The sequence below is a fragment of the Diadema setosum genome, chromosome 17, assembly GCF_964275005.1.
Source record: "Diadema setosum chromosome 17, eeDiaSeto1, whole genome shotgun sequence".
In the NCBI taxonomy this organism is placed as follows: domain Eukaryota; kingdom Metazoa; phylum Echinodermata; class Echinoidea; order Diadematoida; family Diadematidae; genus Diadema; species Diadema setosum.
Window position 1 is genome coordinate 5,690,292 of NC_092701.1, and position 21,510 is coordinate 5,711,801.

A 21,510-nucleotide genomic window follows, 5' to 3' on the forward strand; every position below is an offset into this window, starting at 1 on the left:
GACACCCGGTATATATATATATATGTGTGTGTGTGTGTGTGTGTGTGTGTGTGTGTGTGTGTGTGTGTGTACATATACCGACTATACCCCAACCCGAACCCCCATGAAAATGCAGACTATAGCATTGATCACCAGTACATTTTGTTCTCTCGAATTCACAAAGATGTTGGGCCCTATCTATGGATAGCTGAAAATCTTTTTTATCATAATTATGACATTCGCGCGTGCGCGCACACACACACACACACACACACACACACACACACACACAAATATTCTATTTTCATGATTGAGTGAGCACTGCCCACTTCGGTAAATTTTAGGACACGAAAATTAGGTTGCACAGAGATTGGATATCAACTTTAGGTGAAGTAAATGTTATCCACTATAGAAATTGCTGAATGTCCGATGGGTTTATATGAAAATCATGATGGATATGAATTTATGCAGTATCATGACAATTCTAAAGCCCGCCGCACACTATAACTATACGACTCTGCTGGTATTCATTGTCTGCAGTAATCGTAGCGGTGCTCTTGGCTGTATACGTGTGCGTGTGTGTGTGTGGGGGGGGGATGCATGTGTATGTGTGTGTGTCCGTGTGTGTGTAGGGGGGGAGATATGGGTGTACCAGGAATTCATTTCATTAAAAAAAGAGAAAAAAATAGATAAATTTTCTTTATAAAACACGAATTACCGAGAAAGAAAAAAGACGTTTTTGTGTTGCCTATTGAAACGAGATTTCTTTAAAAAAATAAAAATAAAAAAGGGAAAAATCCAAAAGGACAGGAAAAAGGTATTTATAGGGATATATAAAGTCAGTTGCGAAATTAGAAGTTTTAAGGTCTTGCCGCTCGCGAACGCTCAAGTCATATAATCCTGACTGATGATTCTGACGTATTAGAAGACACTGATTTGAAATCTATTACTGCAAAAAAAAAAAAAAAAATGTGTCATTGGAATGACATGTGGTTATAAAGCTACAGCTATCAATTGGATTTTACAGAATGGCACCTAAACAAGGTCACGGTCGTTGAAAACTTGTCTATTTACTCGACTCTATTTTTTGCTGCTGTCGATGTTGCTGTTATATCATGTGTACATAATGCTGAATCTTACTTCAATATTTTTTTTTTCGGATTAAAGCGTTTATAAACATGAGTAGTAAACATGAGTGATTCAGTTATGCCCCTTAAAAGAAAGTGTGTTCATAAAATTGTCCAGACCCAAAAAGGATGTTTTTTTTTTTTTTTTTATAACACAAACAATAAAACAATTGGTGACATGCAAGTATAGCAATATCAGCTGACAATTCTTAGCAAATACCAAATATCAACTATGGACAATGCTTTTCAAAATAATTATGATTACCCACTCATAAACGTTTATTTGTTAATACAACACAATACCATTCGCCACTCGAACTCATATCCAGCATAATCAATGTCAAACCCACCATACAATAGTACACGGCAGAGAACTGCTCATCTCAGGTAGAGAAAAGTGAATTCCTCCACAATCAAATATACATCCTCTCCAAAAGTGGACAGTGCTCGCCCAACCATGATATGCTCTAATGATTTGTTTCGTATCATAAAAACCCGTTAAATATAATTATTATATATATATATATATATATATATATATATATATATATATATATATATACATACATATATATACGATGGTGACACGACCTATGCTCCTGGGACAAATGCTCCGACGACAATTACTCCGAAAAATGCGACAAATGCTCCGCCGACAAATGCTCCGGCGATTTTTGCTCTGGCGACAATTGCTCCTGTGACAATTGCTCCTACGACAATTGCTCTGGCGTCAAATGCTCCGGCGACATTTGCTCCGGCGATATTTGCTCCTACGACAATTGCTCCTAATGTGCGACAATTGCTCCGGGGACATTTGCTCCGGCGACAATAATTGCTCTGGCGTCAAATGCTCCAGCGACATTTGCTCCGGCGATAATTGCTCCTATGGCAATTGCTCCGGGGACATTTGCTCCGGCGACAATTGCTCTTACCGCAGATGCTCCGACGTCATATAGGCCTAATGCAAAAGTCTGAAGGTACGTTTGTACCTTCAGACAGGTACGACATTTGCTCCGGTGATAATTGCTCCTACGACATTTGCTCCGACGTCATATGATGCAAAAGTCTGAAGGTAAAGACAGGTACGACATTTGCTCTGGCGACATTTACTCCAGCGACAATTGCTCCTACGAAAACTTCTTGTACCACCTTTGCTATACAAAGGTAAGACATTTGCTCCGACAGCGAATGTTCCAGAGACATTTGCTCGAACGGTCCTCCGAGGGCAATTCGTTCCAACGGTTCGATAATTGATCTGGCGAAATTATATCAGGCGAAATTTGTTTAGAAGATGAGACGATTTTAAGGGTGAACAATGCCCTCCTCACAATTTCTCCGGCGGAAAAAAAAAATCTTCCTGGACTTCTCCTAAGTATTATACATGTTTTTGTTTCTTTGTTTTATTCATAGTTATTGCATATTGACTCTTTTGAAATTACTTTTGAAAGATCAAATGGAGAATCCTTAATAAAGATAACGAACGAATGAAACGAAATAACAAAAATAGGCAATTAAACAAGGAAACCCATATTTTCTTCTTCTCACAATATCATTAACTCAAATTACGCTTTCACATACTGATCCAAGTCTCTGGAACTTTCCTGAAAGTGACACAATAGATTGAAGGTCAATGTTTAACAAAAATAGACAATTAAACAAGGAAACCCATATTTTCTTCTTCTCACAATATCATTAACTCAAATTACGCTTTCACATACTGATCCAAGTCTCTGGAACTTTCCTGAAAGTGACACAATAGATTGAAGGTCAATGTTTCAAGAAATATGTTAGATCATATTTTCCTGACATTAATAATTGGTATTGCAGGAGTGTGATCTTCGTATTTTGTATACTCCTTACTTATAATCATGTACTGAGTATATTGCATTGTTATAAGCTGCGAAACGTGATAATTCAATCTTGTCACATTTTTCCCATTATTGTTCGTCGTTGGATATTCAAACTGTGTGCTTGTCAAGCTTTTGTTTCAGGACATTATTCGTAACGGTTTGGAAAAGACTATACGATATATAGCGCCCGTATATCGCATTATTGTAGATAATCCCCCTCCTTGACACACACCCACAACCCCACACACCTGCACCCCACACACAAAACAAATTTGTTTTGCACGATGACGTAGCGCAACGCATAACACGTAATTCACATCAACTCAAACTTGAGTCTCCTCTATGTAATACTGAATTTTACAAGCGATCATTTATATTCTCAGCAATATCCGATTAGAATAATCTGCCCATAGAGACACGATGTTCGCCTAATTTGGAATTGTTTAAATGTAGATTATGATGTACATATATGTTTTTCATACCAGGAGGACCCCTTCTCAATAGTCAATACCCACACAGGATTAATTATACCAGAGGTATAATTTGTGTATTAAATGTTATTGTTCATTTTTCCCCAATGAATTTCACAAATCAACTTTAAAAAATCTTCCCAGTAATAAATGTCCAAATGCAAGAATTCCTTTTTTCCTACAAGAGAACAATAATACTAGCCTACTTGAAGTTGTTATATTGACATCAATTATGTCACCTGTTGCAAAGTCCATTTTATCAATTTCTGTTTCTATTAATTATGATTTGTTTAACCCATGTACTTATGCCATTTTTATAAAACGGTTTATTATGAAATATAATATGTACAATAATTATCATATATGATTTTATATGCAATATCTGAAGTTACCATTGTACACTGGATTGTTGTAAGCATATATGCCTTTCAATTCTTAAAACCTATTCTCATTGTATCAACTGAATTTATTCGGGGTACCAACTTTAGTGTAATTTTGATGTATGTTTTTTTTTTCCTACGTTTAACCTAGGAATCGTTTTAGTATTTCATTTTTTTTTAATACCATACTAGTATCATCATGCTTTGTCCTTCGATTTGTATTTAAATGTTTTGAAATGTATTGTTAGTAAGTGAGATTCTGCACTGTTTTTATGTATCGTGTTTTAAAGGGCCGCGATGAAAACCAGCTAATACTGACTTGGGCTACCCCTTTTAAAGATGTGAAATAAATAAATAAAATAAATAAAACACGTACACAGAGTAAAATACTGCATACGGCCTAAGTCTGTTAGGTATGTAGTTATTTTGTAGTGATTTCTAGAAAGAAAACATGCTGGATTTACACTTCCGAGTATGAAGCGGAGTAAAAAGTTGTGATGAAATAAATTATTTTTTTATTGATCAGAATCAGGAGAGCAATTACAGAATCAAAACACTAACGTTTTTGGGTAACACAGAAATATATATATATATATATATAGTTGAATAGAGACCTTTGCATCATATGACGTCGGAGCAAATGTCGTCGGAGCAATTGTCACCGGAGCAATTGTCGCCGAAGCAAATGTCGTATCTGTGCGTACTTTCAGACCTTTGCATCATATGACGTCGGAGCAAATGTCGTAGGAGCAAATACTGCCGGAGCAAATGTCACCGGAGCAATTGTCGCACCTTGGGAGCATTTGCCGTAGGAGCAGATGTCGCCGGAGCAAACGTCGCTGGAGCAAAATAATGTCGCCGGAGCATTTGTCGTAGGAGCGAACGTCGCCGGAGCAAATGTCGCTGGAGCAAATTTCGCCGGAGCATTTGTCGCCGGAGCAAATGTCGCCGGAGCATTTCACACAATGGTCAGTTTGAACCAATAATGCACAAATGTATAAGGACATATAATTAACGTGTAATATGAGGAACCCACTAAAAAGCAGAGCTTGTAGGATGTGGGTTCCAAAAATATAACATAGGGTTTTAGTACAGTATATCAAAGTCAGAAGTGACGTAACATGCAAAATTCAAAATATCGAGAATATTACAATGTTTACGGGATGTACAAAGTATAGTATATAATGTTTTATGATTAACTTTATGGTATAAATGCTTAAAAAAGTAGCAAGTTAATCAAACTGGTGAAGTCATCCGAGCGAGGCATCATTTAAGTATATGCCAAAAAAAAAAATAAGCGATTACGGCAAAATAATTACACATAGGATTTTAGAAAATTGGCTTTCAGATTTTTCTTAAAGGAGCTTAAAGAACTTGAGTGCAACCGAACCGAATCTAACTCATTCCAGAAAGAAGGGCCGGTAGATGTAATTGTCTTAAGGGCTATGTACGAACAGGAGAAAAATGATAGGATTCACTGTGTCTTGTAGGGTAAGTATGAATATCACTGTTTTTCACAAACATTGAGGAAAATATACTACGAAGGTCACCAGTATTCAACTTATACATGAAAATTCCAACATGATATAAATACAAATCAGAAATTTTTAACAATTTACTACTGTCGGCGGAGCAAATTTCGGCGGAGCGATTGTCACGGAGCAATTGTCGCGGAGCATTTGTCGCATTTTTCGGAGCAATTGTCATCGGAGCATATGTCGCCGGAGCAAATGTCATGGAACCATATACGATACATATATTATTATACATACATGTTACAAAAAAATCAATAATAATTATGTATTAGAAATGGAGAAAGAGAATAAGAGAAAGATAAACGAAGATATCGACAAATCCCAATGGTGTCCTTATAGGTAAAGCATTACAAATCGTTTTTGCATGTAGTGTCACTTCTGTAAATGATATTTCAAATACTTGCAAATCAAGAAATAAAAACATACAAGAACAAAAAAAAAAATCAGCTTAAAAACGTATAACTATCTGCTTTACAGCAAAGGTAAGTTATAGCGAAATATATCATACTCAGCATGGATTCTTCTTCTGCATCATCTGGCTCTGGTTTGTATGGTTTTCGCCAGCAGGGATTCCAGTCACATCCTGTATTAAGCATAATATCGATAACAATGACTGCAGCAACAATAATGAACATATGTTATGGAAATGGTTCTGTCTGCCTTCCACTGTCTCTATCTCACTGAGCGGCGAACGTTTGCGAACGTAGCGAATTTGGGATTTCGCCAGGGTTCGTAAAGGGTTACAAAAGGTTCGTTAACAGTTGCAAGAAAGTTCGCAAACGGTTTTTATTGTCGCAAACAGTTTTTCTAGTCGCAAAGAAATTTTGAACATGTTCAAAATTTCTTCGCGAACCTTTGCGAATTTGCGCTTTCGCTAACAGTTGCAAACATTCGCAAAACACTCGTAAGAATTCGCAAACGGTCGTAATACTGTGTCGCTAACATTTTTATTCGATTCGCCACTGCTAGCGAACAAGTAACCATGTGGTTCTTATATAAAAGCTCCTGAAACAGGCAAGGTTCCACTCTAAGAAAGTTCTTGAAGCTCTTGACATCTCCATCATGTGATTGCTGCAAAAGGTTTTCATATTGACCAAAGTCTGTCCTCTGTAACAACCACTCTCTGACCCAAACAGTCTTTCTTTTCTTCTTCCTTTCTTGTTTTTCTTTATCTTCTTTCTCTTATGCTGCACGATAGCTGTGGCAGCAGCCTGGCAAAGCAGCTCTTCAAGGAAAGCAGCACGTTGAGCCTCTTCTTGGCAGAAATTTATTTCCATATAATGGAAAACCATCTTAAACGGTTGTCACAAGAGATCTGAATTCAGTGGAAGGTTGTATGTTCGTTTTATGGGTCTGACTATAATCGCCTGGTACCGGCTTCCTCAATCTTAGAGTATTTTATATAAAATTTCACACATTTGGTTGTTGTAGTTAGTGCGTACAGATATGCAGATTTCGTCTTCTGATATTGTTATACAATGTGTATCCATGGTATAAGTATTTTTTAAATAGGCTAATTGAAAATAGTGAAAATGTGCTTTAGTTTTGTATTTTGCCATTGTGTGACCACCATAGTATGTAAATGTGCAGACAATGTGCCCTGTGTGGCTCATGTTTTATAGGCATTTGACCTAGGGTTTGGTAGATGTCCGGAATAGTATATACACTGTAGGTGTGCATTTTTTTTTCAGTGTTAAAGCAAGATATTGTTATAGTAACCACGTTTTTTGTATCCAAAGCGTACAGTTAATTGTGCACTGAACACTCCCTCAATTTACAGTATTTGAGTATGTTGCTGTTTTCCTATGACTGTGCAACTCTTGTCAATTGTCGGTGTGTAAGACAATGTGTTGCCATGGCAACATTATTTTTAGGGGAAAAAAGACCAGTGCTTCGCTCACTCTATTGGTTGGGTTTCTGCATTGATATTTTGGGAAGGATGTTCAGTTTTAAAATGAGCAGAATATATTTCTGATCATCGTTGGGCAATGTGCTGCCATGGTACCACAATGACACTTTGTTTGTTTTTTTTTTTTTTTTGGGGGGGGGGGGGTTTGTGGAAAGAACATCAAATCACCAGTTTTGCTGGATGAGCTAACACCATCAGGTCAGGGTGGGGCATCGGTCATATTCAGTGATAGTTCTTGCCATATTTGTGTTTGAATGCAACGCGTTTTAGTGTAATAATGTATTATTTGATAATGTTTGTAACTGTTTTACATTGATATAGCTGAGTCTGGGTGCATGCACTGGTCGGGGAGGAAGGTCTCGAGCCTCGGTGATTAAGTTTGCCTTTTCCTCCCCTGGCAACCAGCGGCATGCACCTGGAATCGCCACAATTTTTATATCATGTAATACGACTTTCTGTTTGTATTTTATGTCCACTTGTATTGTATGTTGAATTGCCGAATAAATAATAATAATAATAATAATAATAATAATAATAATAATAATGATAATAATAATGATAATACTACTACTACTACTACTACTAATAATAATAATAATAATAATAATAATAATACTTTTCTAGGTCCCAGAACATTCGCAAATTGTCGCAAAGGATTTTCAAACAGTTGCTAATATTTGCAAAACTGTCGCTAACATCTGCTAACAGTCGCTAATAGTCGCCACCTGTGTTTCGCAAACACTTTCGCAAACATTCGCTGAAGTGTTGCTAATTTGTCGCTAAACTTCGCTTGAATTCGCTAACTGTCGCTAAAGGCCCCCTCACACCTGAGCGAATGCCTGAAATATGACTTGCTATGGCTGGCGAAAGGTATTTTTTGAATAATCGTTTTCAATGGTAATTGATAGTAAATCATATTTACCCTTCGTGTTTGGGTTCGTACACCTTCTGAACTAACAGTTGCGATTATTCAAATTCGCACGGGATTTTTTAACATGTTTAAAATTTCCCGACGAATTGAAAAATCGTCAGTCATTTGCTTGAATTTGCGTCTCTTATTTAGTCTGTGGTAATCGTTCGTTTATCGTTCGTGTGCTGTTGTCACGCATAGTCCCTCATCGCGCTTTTGCCAAGGTGGACCGATCTCGAAAGAACCCTAAACGAAGCAACACGATGACTAGATATGACGTGCGCATAGAAACGAAGATACTATGACAAACGTATTTTCGCTTGCCATCTTCTATGCGAAGGGAAACCAAGATTGACTTTTACTAAATTTGAATAGCGATGCATACACGAAGGCAAGTCTAAGAGATACTATGACAAACTATGGATTGCGAAGTGATACGAATACAAGCGAATGACCTGACGAAAAAAATTGGCGAATGCTGAGCTGCTCTCTGTGACCAGTCACTCACCACGCTACTCATATAAACATTCCACCCGAAAGTTTCAAAGTTTCTTCAGAAAAATGGAAGATGCAGCCCGCCTCAGAGTCCAATATTTACTGGCAATGGCTCAGAATAAAGTTATACATCAGCAGCTGAACCTACACCAGTTCATCAGAGGCCGCTTCAGATGGAGACGAGGCTTCAGACGACGTCGTATCTGGAGAAGGACATGGCTGAATCCTGCCAGAAGAAGGGCTTTTGGAATCTACGGCCAGCTGTTGGTTGAGCTCCGAAGAGAAGACCCTTCGACTTTCAAGAAATTTTTCTGCATGCCCTCTGAACTCTACGATGAAATCCTGGAGAGGGTCAGAAGAAGAATCAGGAGGCAGTAACACCTGGTACAGAGAGCCGCTGGAAGAAGGTCTCAAGTTGGCAGCTACTCTCCGTCATCTTATGTCTGGCACCAAGTACTCCGACATGCAGTATGGGTGGAGGATGCCTGAAAACACCCTATCTGTAGTGGTCAGGGAAGTGTGTCGGGCCATGATGTATGTGACGAGTATGCAGATGAAGTCATGACAGCCCCTTCAACCCCTGATGGATGGAGACAACTTGCTGGTGGATTCTACAAGCGGTGGAATTTTCCCCACTGTGTGGCAGCTATTGATGGCAAGCATGTGGCAATCATTAAGCCTCCTCTGTCTGGCTCGCTATACTACAACTACAAGGGCTTTTTTAGTATAATACTGTTGGCTATAGTGGACAGTGACTACAAATTTGTCTGGTGCGATGTTGGTGGTAGGTATGATACCATAGGGGAAAGGGGGTAGGTCGAGTTAATTTAGGGGTACGTCAGATTTGTTATCACCTAACCTCCATTGTTACTGTTTCAATAAATTTTTGCTAAATTAATGATAGCAATTAGTGCAATTCATCTCAGTTTTTGCTTGATACCCCTTTTTCTTCTTCAAAAACGTGCTTTAAGAATAATTAATAATGTTGGATATTTATTTCACACAAATGATCTTTTGTGTAGAAGCAAAAATCTGAAATTGATTGATTTGTTTCATTATAATGTTGGTATTTTTATGTATACATTTTCAATTGATGAGCTTCCTGACGTTTTTGCACATAATGTTCATAAGAAATAACTCTCTTCATATCTACCTAACTCGTCATCGCACTGAAATCTGGACGGACCTGGTCGCTTTTTACTCCCCGAGGAGCGCGCACACACGTACGAGAACACTTGATCTATTATTTCGTCTTCGTTTCCAATCGCACGCAATATCAAACCATTTCTCATCGTTCGTTCGTCTTATCGGGTCATATCAACCCTTCGCTCACCTTCGGCCGCAATTTACTCACAGAAGTGAACCGAAGAATCGTTATCCTTCGCATGTCATATTTATCCTTCTTTTACCGTTCGTTAATCATATTTGACTTTAGTTTATAATCGGATGATTTGAAAGCAATTTTATTTGAAATCTTTGAATTCGCGCGCATTTCGTGCGTTTTTCCCATACGTCCCCCTTCGTCCCCCTACATTCGCTCAGGTGTGAGGGGGCTTAAATGGCAGAAGCGAACCTTGATTTTTTGCAAACATTCGTCAGAAAAGTTGGCGAATCTCAAATTCGCTACGTTCGCAAACGTTCGCCGCTCAGTGAGATACCAGCTTTAATAGAGATCGACTTCTGACAGTATGCAATGCATTAGATATCGAAAATAATGCTTGAGATACGTGCGGGTCGTTTTCGATTGATTGCGTTCTTAATTCGGGTGCTGTTCGTTATTCCGAAGGTTCGTTATTCCGAAGGTTCGTTATTCCGAAGGTTCGTTGATCCGAAACCCGCAAATTTCCTATACCTACTACAGGTTCGTTAATCCGAAAATGAAAAAGGGTTCGTTAATCCGAACATTTGTGGCGTTATTCCGAAGGTTCGTTATTCCGAGGGTTCGTTGATCCGAAAATGTTATAGGGTTCGCTATTCCGAAGGCCCGTAAATCCGAACATAAAATAGGGTTCGGTATTCCGAAGGTTCATTAATCCGAAAATGAAATAAGGGTCCCAATTTCGAGGGTTCGTTATTCCGAAGGTTCGCTGATTCGAAAATAAAATAGGGTCCGTTATTCCGAAGGTTCATTAATCCGAATATATGATAAGGTTCGTTATTCCGAAGGTTCGTCAATCCGAAAATGAAATAACGCACGTTAATCCGAAAATGATATAAGGCTCGTTAATCCGAAAATGAAATGAGGCTCGTTAATCCGAAATTGAAATAAGGCTCGTTAATCCGAAAACGAAATGAGGCTCGTTAATCCGAAAATGAAATGAGGTTCGTAATCCGAAAATGAAATAAATTCACTGTGATAATAAGATAAGTTGTCGTAATCAGGAAAACAAGGAAAATAGAAATTACGCGGTGCTTAATATATGTCCCCGCCGGAAGTAGCATTTTGTAGCAAACTGTACAATATAGGTAAAAAATCAAGGTCAAAGGTCAAAGAAGTCAAAGGTCAAAATTCTGTCTAGAAGTTTTGAAGCCCTACCTAGTGCCATCACATAAAGCAAACGGAATCCAAATTGGGTTAGAAATGGCGAAGGAGTAGCATTTTGTAGCCAATGTACAATGTAGGTCAAAAGTCAAGGTCAAAGGTAAAAGAAGTCAAAGGTCAAATTTCTGTCTAGAAGTTTTGAAGCCCTCACCTAGTGCCATCACATAAAGCAAACGGAATCGAAATCGGGTTAGAAATGGCGAAGGAGTAGCATTTTGTAGCAAAATGTACTACATAGGTCAAAGGTCAAAGGTCACAACTGAAATTCTGTGTACAAATTTCAAAGCTCCCATGTAGTGCTAGCATATAAAGCAAACAGAATCAAAATTGGCTCATAAATGACAGAGAAGTAGCAAATTGAAGATTTTGATCACACACGGACGCACGGACGCACGGACACACGGACGCACACACGTACGGAGCCCGATTCATAGTCCCTTGCTCGAACTCGTTCGGCGGGGACCAAAAAAAAAAAAAAAAAAAAAAAACTGCTTGGATTTTACACAATGAAAATTCGATATTGTCTCGGAGATGATGATACACGTGTATAATTATTTCAGCTAAAGCACGTCGTGTTGCGTGAAGAAGTGAATCTTGATTTTAAATCAATCTGAACAATTATTTACCTGAGCAACGATTCAGGGCATAGAGGACTGTGTGATTTTTCTATATCCTACTTTCAGACACCTTCACATTTTTTAATGATAATAACAGTAACGACTAATACAGAGGATGATAAATACGTATTGACAAGACTAAAAGGTATCATTAATAGTAGTAATGGCTATAATTATCGATGGTAACAATGATGATAACGCAGGGCAACTTTATTTATTACTAGATTCACAGTGAAAAGTGTTGTTGCCGCGGTATCAGCATTACATATCAATCCGATAATGAAATGACCTACGGCAGGGGGTCCAGGGCAATTACCCCGTACCCTTCCCCTAACCCTAACCCTCATCCTAATTCTGACCCTAATCCTGTAACCCTAAACCCAACCCTAACCCTAACCTTTACTCTAACCTTATCACTAACAAGTAACTAGCCGGGGGTTATTGTCGGGAGGGGGAGGGGGATTGCCCTGATATACACTGCGGCAGAGGTAAGAGGAACTGGCAGGGGAAGGGGGAGGGGAAATGGAAAGAACCTTGATCTTGTAAGGGTGGTACAGTTTCGGTTGAGATGGGGCCAGTGGCGTATCTAGGGGGGGGGGCAAGGGGGGCACGTGCCCCGGGCGCCACTCCTTGGGGGCGCAAAAAAAAAAACGAAAAAAAAAAACAAAGAAGAAGAAAAAAAAGGAAGAAGAAGAAAAAAAAAAAGAAAAGAAGAAGAAGAAGAAGAAGAAAAAAAAAAAAAAACTCGTCCGGAAGGGGGGAGGGAGAATGGTGGGGGGGGGGGGCAGAAAACCAAATCAAACAAGATAAAAACTAAACATGATGATGACGCGGACAAAATGACAATGTTTACTGTGATCACACAAAAATTCCATGTTCTGTGAGCTGAAATACAAAAATTTTCGGCTCGCTCACTGCGCTCGCTCGCCAAAATTTATATAAAAAAGAAGGTAAGAACAAAACGTGATGATGACAAAATGACAGTGTCTATTGTGTTCACACATGTAATTTTATATTTAGCAGGCACAATGTTTCACGGAGCAGCGGCTGCAATTTCTTTCGTTCTGAAGCAATCGCCAATTGGATCAAAAGAAGGCGCCAACGGTTTCGAACATACGGGAGGGGGGGGGGGGCGCAAAAAAACCCGAATCAAACAAGATAACAAGACGTAACAAGACGTAATGATGACGCGGAAATATACAAATTTCGGCTCACTCGCTCGTACTAATTTAAATCATTTTTTCAAGTCCTCGGTTTGTTGGTATAAATCGTTATCTATAAAGCCGTCACTATTATCTTGATTAGAATTGTAAGATTTGATAAGCAAAAAATGACAAGAGTTTCATGATTTGTAAGCTGAAATACAAAAATTTTCGGCTCGCTCGCTGCGCTCGCTCCCCAAAATTTGTATAAAAAAAGAGAAGAAGATAAGAACAAAACGTGACGATGAGCGGACAAAATGACAATGTCTATTGTGTTCACTCATGTCATTTTATATTTAGCAGGAAAAATGTTACACGGAGCAGCGTCTGCAATTTCATTAGTTCTGAAGCGATCGCCGATTTTATCAAAAGAGGACGCCAACGGTTTCGAACATACGGGGGAGGGGGCGCAAAAAAAAAAAAAAAGATAAGAAAAAAAAAACGTAATGATGACGCAGAAATATACAAATTTCGGCTCACTCGCTCGTACTAATTTAGAGTATTTTTTCAAGTCCTCACTTTGTTGGTATAAATCGTTATCTATAAGGTCGTCACTATAATTGTAAGATTCAATAAGCAAAAAATGACAAGAATTCCATGTTTTGTAGGCTGAAATACAAAAATTTGCGGCTCGCTCGCTGCGCTCGCTCGCCAAAATTTATATTAAAAAAGATAAGAACAATACGTGATGTTGACGAGGACATATACAAATTTCAGCTCACTCGCGCGTACTAATGTAGAGTATTTTTTTAAAGTCCTCAGTTTTTTGGTAATCGTTATCTATAAGGCCGTCACTCTATCTTGTTTAGAATTGTAAGATTTGGTAAGCAAAAAATGACAAGAATTCCATGTTTTGTAAGCTGAAATACAAAAATTTTCGGCTCGCTCGCTGCGCTCGCTCGCCAAAATCTATCAAAATTCATTACATTTAAATCACCCTCAAAAGATCCCTTTTAAGTGTTTGAAAAAGCATCATGTGGACCTTGTTTAAAGTCCCTACCGGGATGGGGTTGCATGGGGTTGAACACTTTTTCAGAAATTAGGGGCGCAATTTTCGTGCTTGCCCCGGGCGCCGTTTTCCCTAGATACGCCACTGGATGGGGCTCCAAGTTTCCAACGTGTTTTCGATGATGCTGCTGATGATGCTGCTGCTGCTGCTGATGATGATGATGATGATGTGTGTGTGTGTGTGTGCGTGTGTGTGATGAGAAACCTCTTATGAAATATGGAAGAGCATATAATTGTAGGAGGAATTCAAAGTTTATTTCATAAAACATTGGTTTTGAAATGGCTGAGATATCCAAGAATCAGGCAATCCTGATAAAAGGTGTCTGGGACCCACCTTTTATTGAAATCGCTTTGTTTTACTTTGTTTTGCGATATCTCAGCCATTTCAAAACCGATTTTTTTTTTTTATCAGATAAACTTTGAACTTCCCTTAGAATTGTATGCTCTTTATCTTTTCATAAAGCAGTTTCAAAGTATCTCGCAAAATGTTAAATGCTGAATCCTCTTCTCAACCAACTGACCAATACTATACCATCCCTTTAACCATGGGCACTGCAGCATTCTTTTCAAAGGGATGTATATGACGCTGCACATTGTATTTGTCCATAATTATTGTAACTATTAAGGTTGATTCTCAGGTGGATATTCTTTATATTTGAAGATGGAAGTTCGAATTATAGGTCATTTCATCAAATAAGATGCACAATCATTTTAACCGTCATGCAAGCGCATTACAGCTTGGGGTTCGCGACGTACCAGCCTACTCCCAGGCCTATGAAAATAGTTTCCTTTCATACAGAAATTATTGTTCTTGTATTAATTATTGTATATATCTCGTTTGAACGTTCAGTGAATGTTCAAGCGAGTATGAACATTCAGACGAGTATGGAAAAATATTTGGAGCTTCGTGATTGCTAAACAGGCGTCATAGTAAACGATAGACCACTAAGTTTTAGTTTTAGTGAGCCATAGTTGGAGCATTGTGTATTTAGTGATATAAGCTGTGGTTGATGCCAGTGCTCTTGTTCTATCAATATTTCTGCAAAGTCGTTGCTATAGCAATCACCATGCCCTAGGGGAAATGTGACTTTGTATAACCAAGATGCTAATGGCAAACAAAGCTTTAAATTGAATGAGATATTTTCAGACACTTATTTCAATTTTTTACATTATTTCATCATAAATACATGGTAGTTTCCGGATCTTTTAAGTGTAACCATGGCAACAGAGATTGTTTATCATCCCCATTGCGATTAATTTGAACAGGTGGCTGTAAGTCCATAAATCTTTAGTCACTTTTGGCATCTTTGCTACGGTAAAATGAGTAAAAGTGTATTTTTCAAAAACGATGTGTTACCATGGCAACATGAGAAGATATAAGGGAATAATTTGAACTTTTATTGAAATAGAACAAGTAATTCCAATAATATGAAGTGAGCCACTTTTCTTGAACAATTGTATCATATCATTGGAAACACGTGATTTTTTTAATGTTGCCTTGGCAACGGGAGAAGACGCCAGATTTCAGAAAGGCTTATTAGCAAAATCTATTTGAATATTATATGCCGAATGTGGTGCTTTTACACAGATTGAACAACTCGTTCATTATGTTGGCAGGAGAGAGAGAGAGAGAGGGGGGGGGGGGAGAGCGTGTTCTCGTTAGCACGAACTATGAGGGACTAAAAGTGGGAAAATCATATGGAAACCTTGTGTCTTATAATAGACACAGAACACGCGCGCGCGCACCCTGTGTTATAACCTATGGAGACGCACAAGCAAAACCCGACATTCTGTCATTGATGGAGAAATATCATAAAATAAGTGATGTCCGTGGACTTGGGGCTAGTGGTTTTCTAGTCTTAGGACATTTTTCTATAGAATACTAAAATAAGAAGATAAATGGACTTCTAATAACGTCGGACTGGCTGCTCAAAAACAGCTTTGTGAGTTCACTTCAGAATAACTGCCCCTTAGGATTGTACACACTTTCTGCAGTATTCGCCGTGTGATGCAGTGATACGTCCCTATTTGAAAGGCTGTATCTCCGCAACCGAATGACACATATCATATATGTGAAACTCATTGGGATTGAATTTTAGGTCTTGTCGGAATTGCCAAAAAACTGAGAAGGTCCCGTCCTTAATCCAATCACAATCAGCGACACAGAGAAGCTCATTATCATAAAATGAAACATGACGTCACTGTTTATTCGTGGCTGCATTTGGACGAGTTATGATTTCATATACCGTGAGTTATAACGTAAATTGGATATGTATTTCTCATTTATAAGTTTCCTGAAATCAGCAGTGAACCCTTTTATTAACTGACCACCTACTGTACCAGTTATGACCTTATATGCTGCTGAGAAGATATAGAAAACGGAAATTTTCTTCTTCGATGATGTTCGATAATCATATCTTTCTCGGCAAACACATATACGCAGAGTGCACCATCGTGTAATGGGGGTGAACGTGCCCAGGTAGGTAACCGCGAGTGGAGCATGAAGCGCAGTGCAGTGCAATGCAGTGCCGGTGGAACTTGCAGTGGTCAACATTCCAACATGATTGTGAATCTGCACTACATCAGCTTTCAGTTTCTTATTTGTGCATCTTTTAAAGTGTACTTGGGTTTTGCTATTAATTTACTGAAGTTGCTACACCGGCGACTGTCAGCAATATATGATTGATACCTCAGTGAGTGTGTGTGTGTGTGTGTGTGTGTGTGTGTGTGAGTGTGTGGTCAGTTAAAAGGCAGATAATGTAAACAACTTCATGAAAAGCATGTAATTCATGTTGTCAATGTAGGTTTAATCGATATAATGCTATGTCTATGACTGCCCCTGCGTTATTTCTGCAGCATTTTACCCATATTCGACAATGGACCAGTCCGTATCACTGCTGAGTCCACGACGTGTGCGGCAGACCGTGTAGGCTCATGAATAATTCAAAGCGTCCACCTTCGCGTTCTGTGTGTGCGGGCAGCGTGCACGCTCAGCAGGGACGTGATTATAGTAGACTTCTGGCCAAAAACCTTTTCATATGAAAGGTAATTTCTTCATTTTTTATAGTAACAAGCAGAAATAAAACTTACATAATACGATGACATCATGAGGTTTTCAACACATCCCTTTTTTCACCTTAAACCTAAAAAAAAAAAAAATGAAAGGGAGGAAGAATTTCCTTCAAAGCAGTTTACATACTATAATGGCCGCCGATGGGCTCCACGGCGTACTACGTCCGTTCACCAGTAAAAACTGGGGAGTAAGCGCTTTAAGTGCCATTATCCCCAGCGATGGGGCAAGTTTGATATTACTTTTGTAAGATTTGTTTCGAGTTTCCCTGAAACTTTACAGTGGTTTGTCGTTTTCGTTTACATAATAAAGTTCATACAACGTGTATCTCAAACTGTTATTTTTGCAGTTTTTTAGTCAATGAGGACATCATTTCGTAAGTTTGAAATTGAGTGCTTCATTCCATGCCCCACCTTCCCCATACTGTAGTCGGGATCTTCGACATGCAGCGGTTCATTACGAGCTCACATCGTCCACCTTCATAATGGGTATTTTTTAGCACTCAGTCAACGGCGTAGCCAGGATTTGATCGGGGGGGGGGGGGGGGACTGTTAGTCTGCGAGGTAGCGAAGCGACCGAGCCCGAGCGAGCGGAGCGAGCGAGGGAGGGGGGAGGGTGTGGGAGGGGGTGTCCCCCCTCCCACGGTAAGAACTTTTTGCATTTTGATGTTGTAAATGGTGCGATTTGATGCATGTTTTTGCGCGTTTTCTCAAATTGAAACAGTCCCACTTGTTTAAGGTAGCAAAATATTTTCACGTCGATTATCATTGAACAATTTGGCTGTAAAATATGGTATCATTTGAATAAATGTCTTGTATTCATTCTTACACTGAATATCATGAACGGGACTGAACCCGAGCGAGCGGAACGAACGGGAGGGGGGGGGATGGGGTGTGGGAGAGGGTGTTCCCCCTCCCACGGTGAGAACTTTTTGCATTTTGATGTTGTAAATGGTGCAATTTGATGCATGTTTTTGCACGCTTTATCGACGTGAAACAGTCCCTACTTGTTTAAGGTATAATTTGATGTAGATTATTTATATTGAACAACCTTCCTGCAGAATGATATGATTTGAATACACTTCTTGTATTAATTCTTTTCACTGAATATCATGAACGCAACTGAACCCGAGTGAGAGGAGCGAGCGAAGGGGAGGGGAGGGTGTGGGAGGGGGGTGTCCCCTCCCATGGTGAGATCTTTTTGCAATTTGATGTTGCAATTTGATGCATGTTTTTGCGTGTTTTAACGAGTTGAAACGGTCCGACTTATTTAAGGTCGCAGTATATTCTAGTGTAGATTATTATTGCATAATTTGCCTTTAATATATATAACTTTTTGTATTAATTCTTACTCTGAATATCATGAACGTGACTGAGCCCAAGCGAGCGGAGCAAGCGAGGGGGAAGGGGAGGGTGTGGGAGGGGGTGTGCCCCTTCCCACGGTGAGAACTTTTGGCATTTTGATGTTGCAAATGGTGCAATTTGATGCATGTTTTTGCGTGTTGTATCGACTTGAAACAGTCCCACTTGTTTAAGGTAGCAATATATTTTCATGTCGATTATTATTGAACATTATGGCTACAAAATAATTTTGTATTATTTAAATAAACGTCTTGTATTAATTCTTACACTGAATATCATGAACGCTGTCTGTTCAGCAATCAAACAGAAAAAGCATGCACACGAGGGTGTAGATAGGGGAATTCCCCCTCCCACACGAAGGTGACTTTGCATTTTCAGACCTTAAATTAAAGTTAAACTCACGGAATTTAGCTCTTATTCCGAATGTGTATGTACAAAGTCTAGTGAGGAAGAGCTTTAAAGGAGAAGGGGGATTCCCCCTCCCGCTCGACGGAGCTTTTGCGTTTTAAGAATTGAAATAAAGCGATCTGGAGTACACTTTTTGTGGAAAATTCAGAAATTATCATTCCCAAAATTGTACTAAGTCTAAGGTGGGTAACAAACACTGGAATGGTCGCAAGATACCTCTCCCATATTCAAGGGAGCCCTTTTTTCAGTTTTAAGCTTTTAGAACTGAAATTCAACAATCTGGCGCACACTTTTGTTGAAATATCTGGAAAAATTTTCAATCAGAAGAGAAGTTTAGCAAGTCTGTGGAAGGAGATTCTGTATAATTTTCCGATTGCAGTTAAACGTTTTGTTGCACACATCTTGTGTCATATTTGGAAACTGTTTATGTTCAAAGTGTAGCCACAGTCTACTTCTATGCGGGGGGGGGGGGGTGGGAGGGGTGGGCGAGCAGGGAGAAGGCGTGGGCGAGTGTTATCTCCATCCTTCCCGTACGATGGAGCTTTTGCCTTTTTAAGGTTTAAATTGAGATATCTCGTATAAACATATTTGATGGGATATTTGGGAAATCAAAAAAAAAAAAAATGATGTGGGGGGGGGGGCTAAGGGAGGAAAGTGTCGATCAAAAGGGGACATTCCCCTTGTACATCGGGGAACTTTGAGTATTTGGAATATAAGTGATAATTAAGTCTTTGCACTCAGAATTATTCATAATTTTTTGTAAATCTAAAAAGTGTACTAAGGCTAGGGAAAGAGTCACAGAGGGGGAGGGTTTGGGACGAGAGATTTTGCATATTTTGAATAGAAATTCAACGATCTGGTGCACACTTGTCTTTGAGTGAAATATATATAAAAAAAAAATATGATCTTATTTGATGAAAGGTTGAAAAGGAGCCCCGCTTCATGTGCATGCATACAGTATACACGCATTTTTTTTCCGCCTCGCAAATCCCCGTTCCAAATCTTGGGGGGGGGGGGGGCGACCGCCCCCATCGCCCCCCCCCCCCCCCCCTGGCTACGCCAGTGCTCAGAATCATGATTATGATTGGTCGTATGATAAGGACCAATATAATCGGCAACATCTATACGTACATGTTTTTTTTTTTTATTGTACCAATATCAAATGACGCGGTGTGTCTTGTTTTCGTAAGGTGCTTGAAGTTAGTCCCCTTTTAATTTTGTGTCAGTGTCTATGTGTGTTGGGGCTTGTATCGATCTTCTGGGATATAAATGTCTTATACAGAAAAAAAAAAATGTTTCATACAGGCAAGGTATTCTTAATGGATAATATAGTTTTGGTTGAGACGGGAGATTCAAATTTTAACTTTTTGCAAGACAATTAGGAATCACCTGAGAAATTCAAAAAGGATGCAATACTAAAATAAATTCAAAGTGTGTTGTATCAAAATTGGTGTTTGAAATGGCCAAGATATATACAAACAAAAATGCAAAACGCATTGGGCTAAACAAAAGATGGGTCCAACGTTTCATTAGGATCCATTTGCTTTGGATATCTCAGCCATTTCAAAACCAATTTTCATCGAATAAACTTTGAATTCCTCATAGAATTACGTGTTCTTTCATATTTCACTAGAAGTTTTTCATTATCTCACAAAAGAGAGTTGGAAACTTGAAGCCCCATCTCAGCCAATACTATACGATTGCTTTAATTTTGAATGCCTTCCCTGTTTTAAGATGGTGACCGCGGCCACCCCCCCCCCCCCCCACCACCACCACAAAAAACAACAACTTATGTTTAAAGAAAGTGAAATGATGCAAACTGACAGCTCTGGTTTTTTTTTAATCATACTTATAACAATGGGTATTCTAACTTGAATATCCAAACAGTACACCTAACTATTGTCCAAAATCGGGTTTTACAAAGTTGTAGTTTCTTTTCGTACACACATGAAGTTATACAAATACAGGTAGGCCTATATACATGCATTTCTTCTTAGAAAATGAATCATTTAACGCACATGTAAAAGACGTCGAGCTACTAAAGTCAAAGGTTTATAGAAATTGAAAGAGATGAGAAATGAAAGAAATGCACTTGCGGTAGCAAGAAATGACGGAGAACAAGCTGAAACACAATTTGGGCCTACGTTTAATTCCACTCTTTCCAAGAGAATCACTGTTTCTGATGGATGTAATAACACAAGAGCGTAGATTGCAATTATTATCCTGGGCTTGAACCGAATGCAAACATGTCTATGTAACTTTTTCAGAATCCTGCGAACGAACCTTCAGAATAACAGAATAACGAGCCTATTTTTTTATTTTCGGATCAACGAACCTTCGGAATAACGAGCCTTGTTTCATTTTCGGATTAACGAACCTTCGGAATAACGATCCTTATATCATTTTCGGATCAGCGAACCTTCGGAATAACGAACCTTCTTTCATTTTCGAATTAACGAACCTTCGGAATCACGAACCCTATTTCGTTTTGGGATTAACTAACCTTCGGAATAGCAGACCTTATTTCATTTTCGGATTATCGAAGCTTCGGAATAACGAGCCTTGATTCATTTTCGAATTAATGAACCTTTGGAAAAATTATTCTTATTTAATTTTCGGATGAACGAACCTTCGGAATAACGAATCT

The 21,510-nt window shown here is 38.9% G+C and overlaps 1 protein-coding gene across 1 annotated transcript in view; it reads right to left on the reverse strand.

The window, feature by feature from the left end:
* Positions 1-8,799: 8,799 nt before the first annotated feature.
* The window catches only part of LOC140241121 (uncharacterized), a 95,109-nt gene continuing 82,398 nt past the window's right edge, over positions 8,800-21,510 (reverse strand). The window contains exon 13 of the mRNA XM_072320888.1: positions 8,800-8,997. Coding sequence (XP_072176989.1) covers positions 8,800-8,997 — 198 coding nt within the window. The remainder of the gene's footprint in view (positions 8,998-21,510) is intronic.